Here is a 19,688-nt window from a genome sequence, read left to right on the forward strand (position 1 = left end):
CTATTGGTCAGAGCCGCAGGAGCTGTGCCCTGCGGTCCCGCCTTGCTCACCACCTAGGCGGGGCCTCCCCACTGACACCACGCTGCCTTGGGTCCTGCGGCCCCCGGCTCGCCTCGCAGTCTTAAAGGGACCTCTGCCGGATCCAGACGCCGAGCAGACTGCTTTCTCCGGACCGGCCTAGCGGGGGGATCTCAGAGTCCCAGGCGCGGCTGGGGATAAGGACAGCGTAGCTGGAGGCGGGGCCCCAGCCTGTCGCGCTCGCGGCACCTGCCGAATGCCCCTCCCACTAGTTTCGGGCGCAGTTTCTCGATTCGCCATTAGGGGGAGGGGCGCCCAGATCTTTTGACAGCGAATAATCATAACAGCTAACGTTGATTCATTGCTTTGCACAAGCCTTGGCCTTTTACTCACCCCTCGCGTCGTCCTCGCTAAAACCCTATAAGGTAAGTGGGACTGGCTTTCCCACTTCACAGATGACGAAACAGGAGGTTAAGCCGCTCACCCCAGTGCACATGCCCAGGAAGGGGCAAAGCAGAGATTTAACTAGACCTGGGATTCTTACCCAACATCGCTCTATGCCCTAGAAGGGATGAATTTTCCCTTAACCATTACTCTTCTCTCTAGAGTCCCCAGGAGGGGGTCGTCTTATTATCATCGTCCTTTATCCAAAGGACGATCGTGAGGGCACACATGGTTCCCACTCAGCTTCTGCCCAGACAGGTGTGCTCAAACGAGCCTCTTGTAGAGGGTCCCTTCACAGACGTTTTCATTCACAGGTCGCCCTTGCAGGTGCCGTACAGATATTTTCCCACGGAGATGCCCCAAACAAATGTTTTCTCACAGATGCATCCTTGACAGGTGGACCTCAATACACATGAGCCCCTCCCCCCGATGTGCTTCAGTGTGAGTGTGCCCCCATGCAGGCGTGCTCAGGTCTTCCTCTCGTGTGAGCTCAATTCTATGCAGCTGTTTCCTTCACCTCACAGGTATGTTTCTCAACAGGTGTTCCTCCACCCAGGAATGCGTTATAGAGCCTCCCCCGCCATACGTGTGTTCCATTTAATCATTCACCCATACGGGGCTCTTTCCATATAACTGGGTCCCCTACAGGTGTACTTAAATGCAGGTATGTCTCGTACAGGTGTTTCCAATACCTTTACACACAGGAATTACTTCTGCAAGTCTTGTTCATTTCATAGGTGGGCCATGCAGATGCATTCCCCACACAGATGTACCCCGCGCCAGAGTGCCTCAGCCAGGTGTTTGTAACCATGCAGGTGTGTTCTATACAGCTGTTTTCCACACAGGTAGGCTTCCATTCAGCTATACTCCAAAGAGATGTGATTCAAAGCAGATGTCTCCCATGGGTGTTCTTACACATCCGTGCAGATTTCTTTACACGTTTGTTCCCATGCAGGTGTGTCCCACACCAGTGTTTTTTCATTAGAGGCTCCCCATCCCGGTCTGCCCCAGACAGGAGTGCCTCACACATCGGTGACTCCGTGCCCCGTGTGTCTCCACACCTGGACGATTCTACAGATGTAACTGCAGTGCAGGTGAGAGGCTCCTTTTACACCTGCGCGCTTCCGCTCCTTTTCACTCCTCCCGATTATGGGATTGGGTTCCCGTTACAGGTGCGTCCGCGGCGCGGACCCGCCCCCACTTGGCCCCGCCCTTTCACCTAGGCTCAGGTGCACAAGCCGGAAGTGCGCTCAGCTCCAAGGTGAGCGACTAAACTTTCCGGGTCACGTGAGCCGGCGGAGCTGGAAGAGTCCGACCGAGCCACTGACCGACGGATCGAGGGTTCGAGCGAGGAACCGGGATCGGGACCCTGAGCGGGGGTCGAAGACGCCCGGGCCAGGTAGGGAGGCAGGTCGCGCGGCTGGGCCTGCCACCCCTCCCCCCTTCCCTTCCCCTTTCCCCAGCCCAGGAACGCGCCGCCCCGAGTTAATCTTTAATCTCTGACCTCTGGCGGCGGGGGGCGGGGCGCGACTCCTGGGTGGCCGGCGCGGGTCGCCCCTCCCAGGGGCCTGCGCTCAGGTCCGGCCCCCTCCCCCACGCTCCGGCCTTTCTCCTTTCCAGCCCCCAGGTGTGGGGTCGAAGGTACCCCCACCAGCCCGAGATGCGGTAGGAGCGGCGCGCGCGACAAGCCCCGTCCCCGGTGCCACCAGCCCGTCACCCGGCCCATGGCGAGCCCCGGCCTGGGGCTGCTCTTGGCGCTCGGCCTGCCGCTGCTGCTGACCCGCTGGGGCCGGGTCTGGGGGCAAAGTAGGTACCGGTCGGGGGCACTGGGGGTCCGGGCTTAGAAGCGCTGGGTGCCTGGGACGCTGAGAGGGCAAGAACCCAGGAGCGGGCATGCGATGCCTTGGGAGCAGGAGTCTACAGAGTCTGGGGTAGGGCTGGGGGCGTAGAATTCCTGTGTCCTTCCTTGGACGGTTGGAGTTGGTCTGGGAGAATTCCTGAGTTGGGCGGAATTGTGAGCTGCTGGGAGAAGAGGCCTGCGGGCCGGAGTCTCAGTAGGGTTGAGCAGTTTGGGGGAAATGGAAGCCAGGAGGAGGCCTGCCTGGGGCTCCAAGCCCAGGTGGAGCCGGCTGACCAAAGGTGGGGACGCAGCCTTTCAGCCCCTCTATTCCAGTTTCGGGAGCCTGGGGGGAGGTGTGAGTCAGACACTCCAGGGAAATGCAGGATCCGCCCAGATCCTTAAGGGCAGAGGGAGGGCCGGAGAGGTGAGGCTGGGGTTGGGGGGGAGGGTTGAGCTTCCCCACACCATGCATTATAATAGCCCCCAACTCTGCGGCAACTGCAGACCACTGTTGGCTGATTACTCAGCGCTGGGCTCCCCTGGGTAAGGGGTTCCCTGTGGAGCAAAATCAGCGGGGCCAGCCCCTGTGTGGAGGCCACTCACAGAATGAAAGACTCAAAAGGGCAGAGTTCTAACGAGGGGAAATGACCAAGAAAGATGCAGATGCTTCCAGATGGGAAGGAATAGATAGGGATTCATTTATCTTCTCTACCACTGCCCTGCAGCACCGGACCCCACTGTAAGTGGGAACAGCACCATTACACCCTCTGGCCCCAGCCCTGGCTCCAATGGGGCCCTGGTGAGTTGGGGTATATGTGGGAGAAGAGCGGCAGGGATTTTATTCGGGAGTCCCCCGTGTAGCAGGTGGGAGGACCTAGATTCCCAGAGGCAGCAGGCTGGACAGTGGGGGAGGCATTGGAGAACCCTAAGTGGGAGAGACCAGAATGTCAACATGGCAAATGGGGACACCGAGAACCCCAGGAAGGGGATGGGCAAGAACACCATGCCTGGCGGGACTTCCCTGGCGGTCCAGTGGTTAAGACTCCGCGCTTCCAATGTAGGGGGCACAGGTTGGGTCCCTGGTTGGGGAACTAAGACCCCCCCACCAAAAAAATACCATGCTTGGCAAGTGTAGGGGGTCCAGGAGTCCCCTATGCCTCTCAGGCAGGGGGAGGAGGTATCTAGGAGCCTAGATGCGGCAGGCGCTTGGGAGAAGGACCCCAGACATGGCAGGTGGGGGAGCCTGGGAACCCCAGATGTGATATGATGGGGATCAGGAACCCTGAGTGGAGGAAGCCAGTCACCAAAAGTGGCGGGTGCGGGGGGAGGGGATCAGCATCCCCAGATAATTCTCAGGCGGGGGTGGACGGGATGCCCAAGTTCAGGTGGGTCACACCTGTCCCCCCCACCAACAGTCGCAGGAGGCCACCATTGCCATCATCGTGGTCTTCTCCCTCCTGGCCGCCCTGCTCCTGGCTGTGGGCCTGGTACTTCTGGTGCGGAAGCTTCGGGAGAAGCGGCAGACGGAGGGCACCTACCGGCCCAGCAGTGAGGAGCAGGTGGGTGCCCGAGCTCCACCGCCTCCCAACCTCAAGCTGCCGCCTGAGGAGCGGCTCATCTGAATGCTGGGGCTGGCCACAGCTGCCTCCACTGCCCAGGACTGCCCGGCGCTCAGTTGCACACAGCAGCTGCCACCGAGACACCAGCCTCTGATGGCCCCGGAGAACTTGGGGGGGCCACGGGGCACCTGCCGGGCGGGCTCTGCGAAGCATGCTGCCTCTGCTTGACTCTGCCTGCAGTTGGGGTGCCGGGGCTGGGGACCTGCCTCCCCGCTTGCTGCACCATCAGCCATCTGTCTGCCTGCCACACAGGCCCGACACCCCCCCCCTCTCCTTTCCTTTCAGTTCTCCCATGCAGCCGAGGCCCAGGCTCCCCAGGACTCCAAGGAGACGGTGCGGGGCTGCCTGCCCATCTAGGTCCCCTTCCTCTACCCATCACCCTTCCTGGCTGTGTGACCTTGGGGGAAGGCAGAGCCCTCTCTGGGCAATCAAACACACCCAGCGCTTAAGAATAGAGGGGAAGAAGGTGCTTCGAAGACTCTGCCCTTGAGGGCAAGGGAGACAGGCTGCTTACTTTATATATATCTATACAATGGGTAGTGTGATGTAATAAAACCTTTCTGTGAGCTGGTGGGGGCAGGAGTTAGCTTAGATGGAGGAGACACACAGGCTGTTGAGAGATGAATTGTAAGGTCTCGAGGGTCCTAGGGGCTGGGAGGGCTTCCTGGAAGGGAAAGGCTTTTAGCTGCACCTAAGAGCCAGCCGGAGGCTGCCTTGGGAGGGAAGGTGGGGAGTGGGGTGGGTTTCTGAGCAGAAACAGGGCTCCCAGGTAAACCCACCAGGAAAAACAAGCTTTGGGCTCTTGCAGCTTTATTGAGGGGCCAGAGTCTCCTCCAGACCCCTGATTCTTAACCTTCAAAGCACTTTTTAAGCTCAGCAACCCTGGGCCGGCTCCTGGCCTGGAGCTCCTCGCAATTACTAGCAGGAGGCTCAGGGGGCCTGGGGGCTCCCGGCTCCTCGTGGGGCTGGAGGTGCGTGCGCTCTGGGAGCAGGACCTCCGAAGGCTGGGCTCTGGGACTCTCTGGGGAACCGGGATCCGAGAAAGAATCAAGGACTTGGGATGCCCAGGTAATATCCGAGTTGGGCTTTGTGGGAGTCAGAAGTTGGGGGCTTTCTCGAGGGCTGGGTGCTGTGGAGAGCTGGGAGCAGGGGCTCTCCTGGGCTGTGGGATCCTCGGTTGCCTCATGGGGAGAGGAGAGGCATAGAGGCTGGGGCTCTGTGAGAGAGGAGCTGGGGTCCCCTTTGCTGCTTGGGTCTGCAGGAGCTGTCGAAGACTGGGACGGGGAAATGATTTCTGGGCTGGCCTCTGAGGGCAGCTGGGAAGTGGGGTGCTTCGAGGAGCTCGTGGCATCTGAAGGCTGTGGGGTGTGCAGAGGCAGCAGGCCGACAGAAAGGGACAGGGGCTGGGGCCCTGGTGGTTTCTCGTCATCTGATTGCCATCTTGATCTTCCTGGTATGTCGGGCTGGGTGGGGATGGGGAGATGGGCACGTTGCTGGCCTTTAAATGAAGGAGGGGCTGGCAGGTTGGATGAGCAAATGGGGAAGGGCTGGGGGGGCTCTCACCAGGCTGAGGCAGCTGTCCAGGTCCCCTCTGTGGCAGCAGTCCAAACTCTGGCTTGGCCGCAGGCTGCTGTTCCGTGTGTCTCTCATGCTCAGACTATCCAGAATCTCGCTCAGCAAATCCAGTTCTTCTCCAGACCCAAGGAAGCTGCCATCCAGAGCTTCCTCTGCCAACGGTTCCTGGGCATCCTCAGGGCTCAGAGAGGGTGTCCTGGGTGAGGATGGGCAGCCTCAGATATCTGCCCCAGACCGGCTGCTCTGAAGGGTCTGGAGTTTTGGGGCCCACTTCCCCATGAGTCCCGGCCCCCCACTTCCAACATTGCTCCCTCCCTCTGCCTTGGAGTCTTACCCCTCCCCCAGGGACTCAGAAGGTCTCTCTTCCCGCCGGAGTCTCCTGCTGGGCCGAAGGGGCCGGTTCTGCAAAGGACAGATTTGGGGGCTGGGGCCTCAGGAGCTACAGAATCAGGGGGTTCTGTGAAGGGGGGAGTGGGTACTCCATTTTTGAGGTAGTCGAGATGTCTGGCTGGAGACAGGATGGGAGAAGGACTTGGTGATAATTCCAGGTATGTGCAGGGGCGGGGCTCTTACCTGTCCGAAGTGTTGGGTGATAGGCAAGCGCTGCTGCAGGCAATCTGAGCGGCTGGTGAGGGAAGGGGCCCTCAGGGAGCCCCCCCTCTGCAGGCCAGAGTCCCCATCCTAGGAAGAGGGTGGGTGAGCCAGGAGCCCCTCCCCCCGCTGCCCCACGGCGTTGGCTACTGGCTTTACCTTGTACATCAGAAGGCTCTGCACACCCTTCAAGCCACTCTTCGCCTACGGAGGAGCCAAAAGAGACAGAATCCAGAGCGATTTGACCCTGGACATTTGAGAACTCGGCCCTCCATCCCCGAGGACAGTTTTGTCTTCCCATCTGCTCATGTATGTCTCAAAATATATTCAAGTTCCCCCGGTACCACCTAAGAAGTCAATACAAACTTGCCCCTTTGACTAACAGAAGGAATATTACCGGAGGAGATAACCCCCAAATGAAACAGGAAATGGCAACACTAGAACATCGTAAAAATGAGTCAGTGTTCAAAAGCCGAGCAAAGAATAAAATCCAGCAGACAATTGCGAGCTGTGGAAGTTGGTCCCAGGAAAATTTTGGGCTTGGGAGAAAAACAAACCACAAGGGCAGAAGCTGGGATTGTGGTGTCTCAGAAGGACAAAAGATGTTTGCCAAAGAACCTTGGTTGTCATTTTTAAATAGGAAAGACCTGATGCGACAACAATGAATGAATACAGTCAATGGAAAATAAAACTAGGAAACATTGTAAATGGTTTAACTGCTGGTTTAGTTCTGATAAATTGTCTGCGTTCTAAACGTGGGGTTAAACCATCCTCTGCCTTTGTCACCCTGGTAAGTGGCCTGTCCAGCCCAGCCTCACCGAGCGGTACATGTTTCTGACGGCTGGTTGGGTCTTGGCCTTGACGGAATGCAGGAGGGCACCACCACCTTTCTGGGGAGAGAAAGCCAAGGAAGAGAGGCTTGGGCACGTGGGGTTATCCCAGACCCCAGCTGCCCACCCGGGCTGTGTGTTACTGGAGAATCCCCTCTCCCTCTCTGAGTCTTGATTTCTTCACCTCTATCTATAAATGAGCATAGTTGGGGACGGTTGTAGGTTTGATTTAATCCCACAATAAACACTAAAGTGTTCGGTGTTACTACCTTTAGGTTGTCTGCCCAGAGCTGGTAGGAGCGAAGGGTCCCTGGAGAGAGGAGAGAGCATTGCCAAGGTGGGTAGGCTCAGACTGGGCCACAGGTCCGGGGCGGTGGGGGGGGGAGGGGCTCCAGGGCCAGGTGCAGAGCTCACCTGAGGAGGCCCCGCTACAGGTGATCTCCTGCTCAAAGAGGTCTGAGAAGCCTTCTCCCGTGTTCAGCTTCTCCAGTCGGCCTTCGATGAACTGGGGGTGGGGCAAAGGGTCAGAGAATCAGGTTGCCCCAAACATCTGAATGCGAGGACTGGGGATCCACTGGCCCTCAAGATGTAGAAGCCATCCCTGGCCCCTCCAGAAACCCAACCTTAGGTCCCAGGCGTCCGGAGCCCACCTCAGGGAGCCAGAGGCCCACCCTCTCCCCGCCCGTCCCCACCCCAAGTCAGGATCTGTCTTCAGGGACCAGACCCCGCTCCTCACAGGGTCGGAGGAATAGGACTCTGCCACTCCAGACAGGCCCCCCTCCTCTCAGTGACCTTGGAAGAGGTCGACCCCACCTCCAGGGACCCTGGAAGCCAGCCTGCACTGAAGGACCCTGAAGTTCATCCCACTTTCTTCCAAGAACCCAGGAGTCCGGTTCCACCTCCCCGGTACGTCCCTAGAATCCAAGAGTCCAGCCTCCTCTCCCTCCACCCTCGACCCAGGAGGTTCCCGCCTTAGGGACTCAATAATTTCGTTCCATCCCAACCTCCTCAGGGACCTAGAGGTAGATCTTATCCCTGGGAACTCAGGTCAGGAGCTCCCATTTTTAGGGACCCAAGAGTTCAGTCCTGTCTCTCCCACCCCGGAGACCCTGGAGTGGGGGATCCGGCCGGGCCAACTCTCGCCCCGCCCATGGGCCCAGGCGTCCGCCCCTCCAGCCCTGGCTTCGGCCTCCGGGATCCAGGCGTCTCCGCCCCTAGCCTCGCCCCTCCGGCCCCAGCCCCGCCCTCCGGACTCTGGCGCACCTGTTTGAACAGCTGCAGGTGCACAGCCCGCCGGTGGAAGGCCTGCAGCGGCGCCCCGGGTTTCTGGGCCAGGAAGGCTTCTTCACTGAAGGTTACAGGCTGGCCCTGGAAGAAGGACTCGGATTCTAAGCTCCCCGCGGCTCTCCAGGATCCCTTATTCTGCTTCCCATATTCTACCTTACATCTGTGTAGCAAACATTGATGGAGCGCCTCTGTGTGCCTGATGTCGTGCAGGGCCTTGTGGGCTGCAGGGAGGACTTGGGCTTTTACCCCGAGGGAGGTGGGAGCCCTGGGAAGGCGGTGGGCAGAGGCGGACAGGACCTGACTCAGATGCTCCCAGGTGACCTCTGGCGGCTGCAGGGAGGTCAGACTACGGAGCGCGGAGGGTGGGAGCCCGCGAGAGGGGACTCATGGTGACGGGTGAGCGCGCTGAGCCGGGCAAACAACGATGGGGACCAGGCCGGGGTGGAGACAGAGGAGGGGGAGAAGTGGACAGCTTCTGGCTGTGTTCAGGGCAGAGTCGAAAGCAACGTCAGATTCTCAAATAATAGAACTCCCCGACCACGTTTTTATAGAATAGTTGTGAAAAACTGGGTAGGAGGGGATGTCAGGGTTGAAAGTCAGCAGATCAGAGTCCTGGCTTCAACACTCACCCACTGTGGGGCTTCTCCAAACCTTGGTTTCCTCATGTGTAGAATGGGACCATAAGAGTATCCGTCTCGTAATACTGTTGTGAGCATTAAGTGAAATAATAATCGCAGCGGTAAAACCTATCATTTATCCATTGCGATGTGCCAGGCACTAACCGAGCATTTTGCTTATGTCCATTCACAGACTCACGCGACCCTTTTGGGTGGGTACTGTTGGGATCCCATTTTACAGATGAGCAAACGGAGGCACAGAGTAAGCAGTCCATAAACGCTAGGTATTATTATTCTGAATCCTTCAGGGACCCACGGGGTCTCTCCCTCTGCGTCCCCGAATCTCACCGGGCTGCAGACTAGCGCATCGCGGTACCCCCCGAAGAGCAGGGCCTGGGCTTTGAGGAAGAGACGGGACACCCCTTCCCCGGGGGCCAGTGCGACCTTCCTTAGCCGTAGCCTCAGCAGAGACACCTGGAGGACAAGGGGGCAGCGCTGAGCAGGCGGGTGCGGAGCCTCGTCTCCGGGATGCTGCAGGAGGGTGGAAGGGGATGTCACTGACCACATCTGGGGGCAGTGCCTGCACATCGTCGAAGGGCGTCTCCAACGTATTGGAGTCCACGTTCATCATCACGACGTCCTCCAGCGCTTTCTCCCGCACTCTCTGCGTTAGGGAGTTGGAGGGGCGATGGCCGCTCAGAGCCCGAGGATCCCCGACAGGGGAGGATGCCTGGGGATGCAGGGGGGCACTCCACCCACCCCTGCCATCCAGGTCCGTTCCCACTTACCTCGGCGAGACTGGCGTGCACTCCGATGAGGTAGGGCATGGGCGCGCTGCGGAAGGCCGAGGGGGCCGGTCATGCAGGCGCCGCCCCCCGGGTCCCCAGGACCCTAGGCCTCTTCCCCAAGCCCTGCTCCTCTCCAGCCCCTGCCCCTCACCAGCAGTAGTCCAGCAGATGCGGCGGCAGCGTGGGAATCAGCACATGCTCCCAGCGCATGGGGTACAGGAGAGCGCAGGACGCGTGGACGCACGACGTCAGCTGGGGACGAGTGGGGGACCGTGGAGTCAGGGCCTGGACCCCCAGCTTCAAGGACCCTCTCTGGACGGTGGCTCTCCCGGCTTCATATCCCGTGTCCCCAGTCTGCTGTCTCCCTCCACCTCCCTTCCCCACCCGCTACTGGCTAAGAGGTGAAAACTCAAACCCCTTTCTTGTGAAGGCCAAGAATTCCGCAAATTACAGCGCTTGGAACTGGTGGTGCCAGGACTCAGCACGTGCTAGTCCCTCGCTCTAGGGGTTGAAGCTAATATTCAACCCTCCGGAATCTCTCTCCTTAGGGGTAGGACAGCGACTCAGCCCACTGACCCCGCCCCTAGAGAGGCGGAGCTAGAATTCAGTCCCCCCCCCAAGTCCCGCCCCTAGGGGTAGAGGCTGAATGCTAGCTCCACCCCTACCCCGTCCTTCCCCCCTAGGGGCGGAGCTAGAATTTAGCCCTCTCTGATCTCACCCTCCAGAGGGGCGGAGCCAGTCTTGTTCTGGCCCATAGTGGGTGGAGCCTGGACTCAGAGCTCCTGAAGCGGGGGGAGGGGGTACAGCGCAACCCCCTCTGATTTCCCCCATAAAGGTGGAGCCAGGATTCAACTCAACCCTGACCTTCAAAGGGGCTGAGCCAGGACTTTGCCCTCGGGTCCCGCCCAGTGGGGTTAGAGCTAGGAATCCGCGCCGATTGTCCCGCCCCCAGGGACCAAGCCAGGCCTCGGCCCCTCCCCGGCCCGGCGGTCCCGCCTCACGGTGCTCAGCTTTCTGGAGGTGAGCAGGACCCTTCGCTCTGCCAGGAGCGCAGCGAATAGCGCCACGATGTTGTCGTCGGTCACCGCCACCACCAGCTCCGTTAGGTTCCTCTGAAGAACAGAGAGGAACGCTGGACGCGAGGGACCACAGGATCTGAGAGCCCTCTCCGGGTTTCCGGACCTCTTCCCCCCTCCCAGAGTCCCCTCTCAGGTCTCCACTCACGTTCTCAGGAATGGATGGCAGGCGGCCGGAGTCGGGGGCCACGAAGCAGGAAAGCTGGCGGGGGATTAATAGGGGGACTGATCAGTCAAGGGGTTAGCCTCACGTGGGTGCCCAACCTTCCAGGGTCTCCAGCTCTGCTCACCGGCATGCTCTTCCCGGGGCCAGGGGGCGGGATGCCTAGCGCACTGGAGAGCATCACTCCGCTGCCCTGGGGGAGATGCGGTGCGTGGTCCTCAGGGCCGGGGTGCAGCCTCTCCAGCCACCTGAGGTCCGACGCCCAGGGGGGAGGGGGTACTCACCAGCTCCAGCCCCGCTGAGTCCTGGGTCCCGGGAAGGGGCTGCTGCAGCAGATGTAGAAGAAGTTCGTCGACCTCTGAGACCTGGGTAGGGGTGGGATGCCTGAGCCAGAATGCGGGTTGGGGACTCTTGAGGGTCTTGACTCAGGCTGGGTGGTCTGGGAGGGGCCAAAGGGGCCCGGTGAGGTCTGGGAGTTCAGAGCCAGGCTGGGGCCTCGGTGGGGGTGGGACTAGGACTCCTGCAGGAATGGCAGGGAGAGCTGGTCTCACTTGATCCTGTGCCAGGAGGTCCCCCACTGTGTTCAGCAGTTTGTAGAACACTTCAAACCAAGGCAGGTGGCTGCGGAGAGCGGACACAGTTTTCATGCAGTGCCTGTGGGCAGAGGCCGTTCCCCCCGCCCAGACCCCCATATCCCACACCTGAGGATGCAGAGACAGCTGTGGGCACCAGCCCGGAGGCGGCAGAAACCAAATCTGCGGGTGCCGGTCAGGTCCGTGAGGGCAAAGGTGAAATGCTGTACGGCGGTGCTGGGGGGCTCCCTGGGGGCAGGAAAAGCTCTCAGAGAGACCTGAGCATCCCACCCCCGTGAACCCCCCTCCCCTTCATGCCCCTGACAACGCTGCTAGTACTGCGTCCACCAGTCTGGGGCCCTGGGTGTATAGGTCCCTAGCTGTCAGCGTCTCTGGTTCTCTGAGGCCCTGGGTCCCTGAGACCCTGGGTAAGTGAGTCCCTTTGTGTATAGGTCACTATTTGTCTGGGTCCCCGGGTTTCTGAGTCCCTGGGTCTCTGAATCTCAGGGGCCCTGGGTATATGGTCTCTGTTGTCTGAGTCTCTGGGCGTTTGAATCCTGGGGGTCCATGAGAGGTCTGGGTCCCTGGGTCCTTGGTGTCTGCTTCCTTCCATACCTTTCCACATCAAAAGGGAAGCAGAATTTAGGCACGATCTGCATAGCCTCCTGGGGGTGGAGAGAAGCACACACTGCTTGGCCACTCAGGTTGGGCGCCACCCCTAAGCTCCCAGTGGTCTGAGACATAGGGTTCCCTCCCCCAGGGGGACAGGCCCTGGCCCCTGGGGAGCAAGGAGCCAGCCTGCATACCTGGTCCCTGAAGTCTGGGGGGAACTGCCGCAGGATGGGGGGATCTGCACAGAGAGCAGGCTCCTAAGTTCAGGGTCCCGGGCCCACCCTCCATCTCAACCCCCATCCCCAATGATGCCCCTGACTCACCCTCTTGCAGGGAGGGAGGGTAGGCCGCTTCGAAGAACCAATCAAACAGGGCAGGGAGACCCCTTCTGCAGGGCAGGAAAGGGTTCAGTGTGTCCAGGGCTTTGCTTCTGTGTGTGTGTCTGCACCTGTGTGTGATTGTGTGTGTGTGTGTATGTGTGTGTGTGTCTGCAATTCTATTCTGCGTCTGCCTGAATGGATGAGACCGCCCAGGGCATGTGTCAGGTAGGACTGTGCGTATGTGTGGTTGAGCCAGTGTGAGGGTGAATAACGTCCCTGTTTTCTTGGGTGGCCCTGAGGGTCCCTGGATATATGTGTGAGGCCCTGCCCAGGTGTCTCTGTGTACGTGACTTCATGGGGCCCTGGGGCTTCATGGGGCCCTCAGATTTTTTATCAGAGGAAAGAGGGCAGCGTGCCCTGGTCCTTCTGGGAGCCCTGAAATCTCTGCCTACCTCCCCTGGCCCCCAACCCCCTATCCACCTTGCAGAGGATGTCGGGACTTGGGCTCAGGGAGAGAGACAGAGGAAGAGAACGGGGAGTGAGTGCAGACACATTGTCGCTGAGGTTGGGACCTCCCTCACACTGAGCTTCAACCTCACGCTGACACAAGTCCCACATAATCAATCAGTCCTGCACATGGACACACAGAGCCCGCCCCTCCCCCCCGCTGACCCCGGAAGCCAGGCTCCCCATCACTGAGATACATCAAAAAGCACAGGCTCAGAGTTAAAAACTTAGTCATACAGAGCCGGCGCAGAGCAGCAGAGACAGAGAGAGAGAAGGAGAGAGAGAGAGAGAGATTGGAAGGTCCCAGAGTGGCCCGAGTGTGCCTGAGAGCGCAGTCCATACTGTAGGCCAGCTGAGTGTCCTGCCCTAATTCCAGCCACCTGCCCCTGTGGCTCACGGTCCCTCCCGGGCCTGCCCCAGCCTCGTTCTCCTTGGCCCCACCCCAGGCCCGGTCTGGGAATCTTGGTCCAGAAGATGGGAGAGGGGGCAGCTCTTACTCAGCTGTGGATCCCATGGTCCCTGCAGGGCTGGCCCGGCGGGGCCCTTTCCTCAGGGGTGCTGGGGGGGCCTGTGCTTTCTCAGGGCTGGGCCCTGAGCCGGCTCAGCTTCCTGTGTGGCTGAGAGAGGAAGTTTAATGGGTGACGTCCCCAGAGGAAGGCCCCTGCCCCCACCCACTGTGAGAGACCCAGGCGTCCTGCCTTCTAGACTTCTACAGGATGGGTGGGCAAGAGGTGTGCAAGCTCAGAGGCCAGATCCCCAGCCCCATCCTGCCAGGAGGGTTGCATCTGGTTTCTGCCATCACACCCAAGCCTTCCCTTCTCCGTGGCAGCCAAGGACTCACAGTTTGCCTAAAATGCTTCCTCTTTCCTCAACTCTTTTTCCTTTGATCGCTCTGCGCTGGCTATTCCCCGCAGGACCACCAGAGGGAGCCAGGCTGGAGAGTGGACACGGAGGCACGAGGAAGGTAGACAGACAGCAGACAGAATACAGGCACAGACAGACAGCACACACATGGCCAGGGAGTGACCAACACAAACAGGCCAGAACAGTCACAGACAGCAGACAGACACAGAGAGATACCAAGTTATACAGGCAGCACAAAGTCACAGACACAAACCAACAGGTACAGCGGGACAGCACACACATAAATAAGTCCTTGTCCATCCAGATGATAGGTGCAGGGAGATAACACACAGGCACAGCCAGCAAACAGTTCCAGACAGAGGCAGCAGATACACTTGCAGGGACCACGGCTGTCAATGCAAACGGAATAACAGAGAAGCAGACCCAGACAACAGACAGAAACGCATAGAGCACAGACGTAGAGCAGTAACAAAGGGACAGACGCAGTCAGGGCCCAGCCACAAGTCAGATTCATAGCCAGACATAGTCACAACACAGAGAGAGATACACAGTCAGACAAGCCCAAGCAATGTTGCAGACTCAGAAACAGACAGACACCCAGGCAGACAGATGTCATGTTGAAAAACAAAGATACGTAGACACACTCACAGGCACAAAGGCAGGACACAACACAGGTACTCATGCTCATGTACATACACGGAAAATCCCACAGACAAACTCAGAGAGTCAAAATGCAGAGGAGTCTGCGAGACTCCTCGGTCTCCTGCAAGATACTGAGAATATCTGTGTGGATATAGGCGTGCATCTGCATGAGTCCACATGTGGCCTGCCATGTCCTGGGGTATCTGGGGGTGAATGCGGTGTCTGTGTGCCTAGGAATTTGTGTCTAGTCCATCAGGCTGAGTGAGGATGTGGATGACTGGGGATTCTCATTCTGTGCATGTCCACATGACTGTGGGTGCAAGGGTATTTTCATGCTGAGGAGGAGGAGGTGAGCAGATGCACCAGCATGTGAACACACACACACACACACACACACACACACACACACACACACACCTCCAAACCCTCCAGCCAAGACATAGGTGGATGAGGCTGAACACAGCTCAGTGCCACCTTTCTCTCCAAGGGGAGCTGGATCTCAGCCAGGGCTGGGGATCCGGGGTGCAGAGTACCCAGGGCATCCTTCTCCCCTTCTCACACTCTCGGGCCTTGCTATAGAATGAATTTTTGTGTTCCTCCCCCACCCCCGAATTTACATGCTAAGTCTTTTTAAAATTTTTTTAATTTTTTTGGCTGCACTGTGGAGCTTGCAGGTTCTTAGCTCCCCAACCAGTGATTGAACCCGGGACTACGGCAGTCAAAGTGCAGAGTCCTAACCACCGGACCACCAGGGAACTCCTGGTGCTGAATCTTAACCCCCAAGGTCATGGTATTAGGAAGTGGGGGTCTTTGGAACATCATTACATCATGAGGGTGAAGGCCGTGAATGGGATTAGTGTCCTCATAAAGGAGACGTCAGAGAGATTCCCTCATCTTTCCACCATGTGAGGACACAGCAAGAAGACAGCCCTCTATGAACCAGGAAGCAGGCTCTCACCAGGTACCAAATCTTCCGGTGCCTTGATCTTGAAATTCCAGCTTCCAGAACTGTGAGAAATAAATGTCTGTTGTTTATAAGCCACTCAGTCTGTGGTATTCTGTTAGCAGCCTGAACGCACTAAGACAGGCATAGCATTTGCGGAGATATCCCCAAGCCTTCTTCATTTCTGAAATTTACTCCCATTCAATCCAATGGCAAACCCATGGGATGAGGATAAAGGAAGAGTTCACATCCCTGAGTGAAAGTGGGACCCCCTCTGCATCTTTTTTTTTTTCTTTTTGGCTGTGCTGTGTAGCACGTGGGATCTTAGTTCCCCAACCAGGGATTGAACCTGAGCCCCCTGCAGTGGAAGTGTGGAGTCCTAACCACTGGACCGCCAGGGAAGTCCCCCTGTTTCTGCATCTGTAACAAGTAAGTATGGTGCCTGCCTCAGAGATGCTGTGAAGGTTCAATGAGAGAATTCACATGAAATATTTAGTATGTGGTCAAGCCTGAACCGAGCTTTTGATATGTTCTCTCTATGATTATGGGAGATGGGTCAGTGAAGTGGTTAGAGAATGATTTTGGAGTCAGAGAGACTTGGGTTCAAGACCTGACTTAGTTCTTTAATGTCTGTGTGACCTTAGGCAAGTCATTTGACCTCTCTGTATTAGTTATCTATTGCTGTGTGACCTATCACCCTAAAGTTAGTGGCTTAAAAGAACACACATTTATTATCTGACAGTTTCACTGGGGGCTGGGATTCTGGACACAGCTTAGTCGGGTCCTGTGCTGCAGGGTCTCTCAGCTGTAATAAGGTGTCCATAGGGCTGTGGTCTCATCTGACGGCTCAACTGAAAAAGGATCTACTTCCAAGCTCACAATGTGGCTGTTGGCAGGATTCATTTTATTGTGGACAGAGGACCTCAGCTCCTTACTTGCTGTTGGTCAGAGGCTACCCTCACTTTTTGCCATGTGGACCTTACCAACCTGCTTCTTGCTTCCCCCTAGCAAGCAAGCTGAGAAGTCAATAGAGAGTTCACCAAGACAGAAGTCACAGGTTTTTGTAACCCAGGCTTGGACGTAGCATCCCATCGCCTTTGCCATATTGGTGCCGTATTACATCTGTTGGTCAGAAGCAATCTTCAGGTCCAGCCCACGCTCAAGGGGAGGGAATCACACAAGCACATGAATGGGGAAGACGGGCATCATTGAGGGCCGTCTTAGAAACCATCTTCCACCTCCCTGTGTCTTTGTTTTCTTGCTTTAGTTAAAAAAATTTTTTTTTATTTTTAAAATTTTTTGGCTACACCACGTGGCTTGTGGGATCTTAGTTCCCCAACCAAGGATCGAACCCGGGCCCTCAGCAGTGAAAACTAGGAGTCCTAATCACTGGACCGCCAGGGAATTCCCATGTTTTCTCACTTTAAGAGGAGGAAAACAGGGACTTCCCTGGCGGTCCAGTGGTTGGGACTCCATGCTTTCACTGCCAAGGGCCTGGGTTTGATCCCTGGTCAGGGAGCTAAGATCCCGCAAGGCTCGCCACACAGACGATAAATAAATAAATAAATAAATAAATAAACTTCATACATCTTTATCAAAAAAAAAAAAAGGAGGAAAACAATACACCTCACAATACGTGGATTCACTTGCTCGTTCATTCAGCAAAGAATTACTGAGTATCTGTGTGGTGTAAACTGTTCTATGCACGTGGTGAGCAAGATAGATAAGTTTCCTTTAAGCTTACATTCTGGTGGGTAGGGCAGGGGACAGATAAAAGAAACAAGTCTACAAATAGACAAGATAATTTGAGTTACTGGTAGGTGCTCTCAGGGAAACGGAACAAGATAAAAGAGGCAGAGTGACTGGGTACAATTTAGAGTTGCCAGGGAAGGCTGCTCTGAGGCGGTGTCCTTTGAACTGAAACCTGTGGACGAGAAGGGGCTGCTCATGTGCACCTCGGGGGAAAGAAGGAGCAGGAACGGCATGTGCAAAGGCCCTGAGGTTGGATTGAACTTGATATGATCAAGCGCATAAAGGCCACTGTAGTTTCAGCTAAGGGAGGGAAGGGGAGGGGGATGAGGTTGCCATCATCAGTCATCAGCGAGTGGAGACCAAGGTGAGAAGTTTGGGTTTCAGTCTGAGTAGCATGGGAGCTGCGGGAGGGAGGGTTGTGATTTGCATACAAAAGTTCCTCTCTGGCTGCTGTAGAAGGAGGACGCTGCACACTGCAGAGGGCAGGGGTGGCAGCAGGGAGCCCAGGGAAGTGATGAGGGGGAATTGCCTGGGTGAGCAACAACGGTGGCATAGACCAGAGTATAGACGGCTGGAGAGGAGGGGGTCAAATTCAGGATAGATTTTTTTTTTAAGATTTATTTTATTATTTATTTATTTATTTATTTATTTATTTTTGGCTGCATAGGGTCTTAGTTGCGGGCACGCGGGATCTTTCGTTGCGGTGCGCAGGCTCTTCCTTGTGGCACACGGGCTTCTCTCTAGTTGTGGCACGCAGGCTCCAGGGCACGTGGGCTCTGCAGTTTGCGGCACGCAGGGTCTCTAGTTGAGGCGCGCGAGCTCAATTGTTGTGGCGTGTGGGCTTAGTTGCCCTGTGGTATGTGGGATCTTAGTTCCCTAACGAGGGATTGAACCCGCGTCCCCTGCATTGGAAGGCGGATTCTTTACCAGTGGACCACCAGGGAAGTCCCCAGGATACATTTTGGAGACAGAGACAACTCGACTTGAGACAGGCTGGGACCTGGGACCCTTTGCTGCAGTGCTTGCCCCTGGATACACCTCTCCTTGAGCAACAAAATACAAGGAAACTATATGGGACTAAAAATAACTGAGTGCATGTGCAGATGGGGCAAATTCTGGACCCAAAAGATACAAAGAGACCAAGAAAACCCAACTGCCACTTTTGAAAAGCCTGGAGCAAAAACAGGGTGTTGGGAGCAAAAGCAGGGTACTGGGCATGCCCCCTGCACTCAACACCACCAGAGGGGTGGGCAAGCCACTTAAGCCATCCTTCCGTCCCGACCCCCTGGACACACCCCGCTACCCTCACCCCATATAAAGAACCAGCTCGCCCCACCCCCCGCACCCCTGCTCAGCAAGTGAGCAAGCAAAGGAAACTGATGTTTGTTCTCGCTCCCTCCTGCTGCAGCAGGGGCCCCAATCAAGCCTAGCCTGAATTTCTCGTCTGGGTTCTAGTCAATTTCTATTGATTGGGGAAGGCCAAGAACCCTGGTGGGTATCAGATTCAGCAAAAGATAAGAAGAATGTGTTGGGTCTAGAAAACAATGAGTCAAGGCTGACTTCCAGAGGCAGGATTTGAGCACACAGGTGGTGCCATTTCTTGGCGAAGGGGATTTAGTTGGGCAGAATAGGGAGTTCTTCCGGGGCCACATTAGGTTTGGGATAATAAAGACAGCCAAGCTCACTGCCTAGTTCGTCGTCTTTCTGCTCCACCGCCCGGTGCTGGGCTGGGCCTGCTGAGGTGACGGTGGCGGCAGGCTGGATTTCGCAGGTTGCCTTTCCCATGCTTCTCCTTTCTCCTGGCTGCAGTGGGACCCAGGGAGGGGGCCGGGGCCCCATCCGGGGCTGGTGGTCCAGCGAAGAGCCTGGTGGAAAAAGTTAATTGGCTCTCAGCATCCCTCCTTCCCTCTCTCTCTCTCTCCCCCTCTCTTGCTCCTTGTTGGCCTCTGTACCAGAAGCTGGGGGAGGGGGGAACTACATTTCCCAGACGTCTTTGCAGCTCTGGTTCTGGATGCAGATTAGGTTCGACCAATGAGAAACGCTCATGAGAGATTTGGAAGGTAGAAGTGATGCAGAACTGTGTGTGTGTGTTTAATTATTTAAAATTATTTAAAATTCATTTTAATTAATTTTTGTTCAGCACTCTAGGGGACCTATCTCTGTGGCTTTGTGGGTGTTGGGCAGTGTTTCTGAACTCAACAGTTCCGGTGGCAGCCTCCTGATTCTCCACTGTGCAGAGAAGCAGCTCCCAGGGTGGTGTTCCAGTTTATTCCAGGGCTCCTCAAAAGGTGGTCTCATAGGCAGCATTATCAGCATCACCTGGGAGCTTGTTAAAAATGCAAAGTCTCCACCCCCCACCCACCACTGAATCAGAAACTATACGGTGGAACTCAGGAAGCTGTGTTCTTGCAAAGCTGTCCTGGTGACTCTTTTGCACATTAAAGTTTAAGCACTGGCCTATATATAGCCCCCCTCTCTCAGCCCCTCCAATGATGTTGTAAGCTCCTAAATCCTTGTATCCAACCCCTTTCTGCCTGATATGCCTAGAATGGTCCCTGCACTGAACCCCGGCTGATAAAATACAATCAGAGTTCTAGACTTAAACTGTCAGCGTTTGAATACCAGGTC

At 56.7% G+C, this 19,688-nt stretch overlaps 2 protein-coding genes across 5 annotated transcripts; one reads left to right on the forward strand and one right to left on the reverse strand.

Annotated features, from left to right (window-relative positions):
• Positions 1-104: 104 nt before the first annotated feature.
• CRB3 (crumbs cell polarity complex component 3) lies at positions 105-4,493 on the forward strand. Of its 4 annotated transcripts, none has more exons than XM_082455206.1 (7): positions 105-986; positions 1,200-1,307; positions 1,418-1,861; positions 2,083-2,268; positions 3,028-3,101; positions 3,718-3,861; positions 4,207-4,493. In XM_082455206.1, the coding sequence occupies exons 3-7, from the start codon at positions 1,612-1,614 to the stop codon at positions 4,276-4,278; spliced, it is 726 nt and encodes a 241-aa protein (XP_082311332.1). In that variant the 5' UTR covers positions 105-986; positions 1,200-1,307; positions 1,418-1,611; the 3' UTR covers positions 4,279-4,493. The 4 variants fall into 4 exon arrangements, with proteins under 4 accessions (XP_082311332.1, XP_082311331.1, XP_082311333.1 ...); XM_082455205.1 differs by having other exon boundaries at positions 105-443; positions 777-1,307; XM_082455207.1 differs by having other exon boundaries at positions 105-443; positions 859-1,307.
• A 221-nt stretch (positions 4,494-4,714) lies between these two features.
• On the reverse strand, positions 4,715-13,451 carry DENND1C (DENN domain containing 1C). Its single transcript, XM_082455214.1, has 23 exons — positions 13,357-13,451; positions 12,356-12,420; positions 12,227-12,270; positions 12,036-12,085; positions 11,550-11,669; positions 11,400-11,469; positions 11,133-11,213; positions 10,976-11,041; positions 10,834-10,887; positions 10,611-10,721; positions 9,761-9,861; positions 9,610-9,655; positions 9,384-9,485; positions 9,170-9,295; positions 8,181-8,285; positions 7,332-7,422; positions 7,187-7,227; positions 6,906-6,977; positions 6,247-6,291; positions 6,070-6,177; positions 5,831-5,898; positions 5,485-5,692; positions 4,715-5,384 (listed from the first exon to the last, which is right to left on the reverse strand). The coding sequence occupies exons 1-23, from the start codon at positions 13,371-13,373 to the stop codon at positions 4,770-4,772; spliced, it is 2,406 nt and encodes an 801-aa protein (XP_082311340.1). The 5' UTR covers positions 13,374-13,451; the 3' UTR covers positions 4,715-4,769.
• Between the last annotated feature and the right edge of the window lie 6,237 nt (positions 13,452-19,688).

Source organism: Balaenoptera physalus, assembly GCF_965194825.1.
Source record: "Balaenoptera physalus genome assembly, chromosome: 3".
NCBI lineage: Eukaryota > Metazoa > Chordata > Mammalia > Artiodactyla > Balaenopteridae > Balaenoptera > Balaenoptera physalus.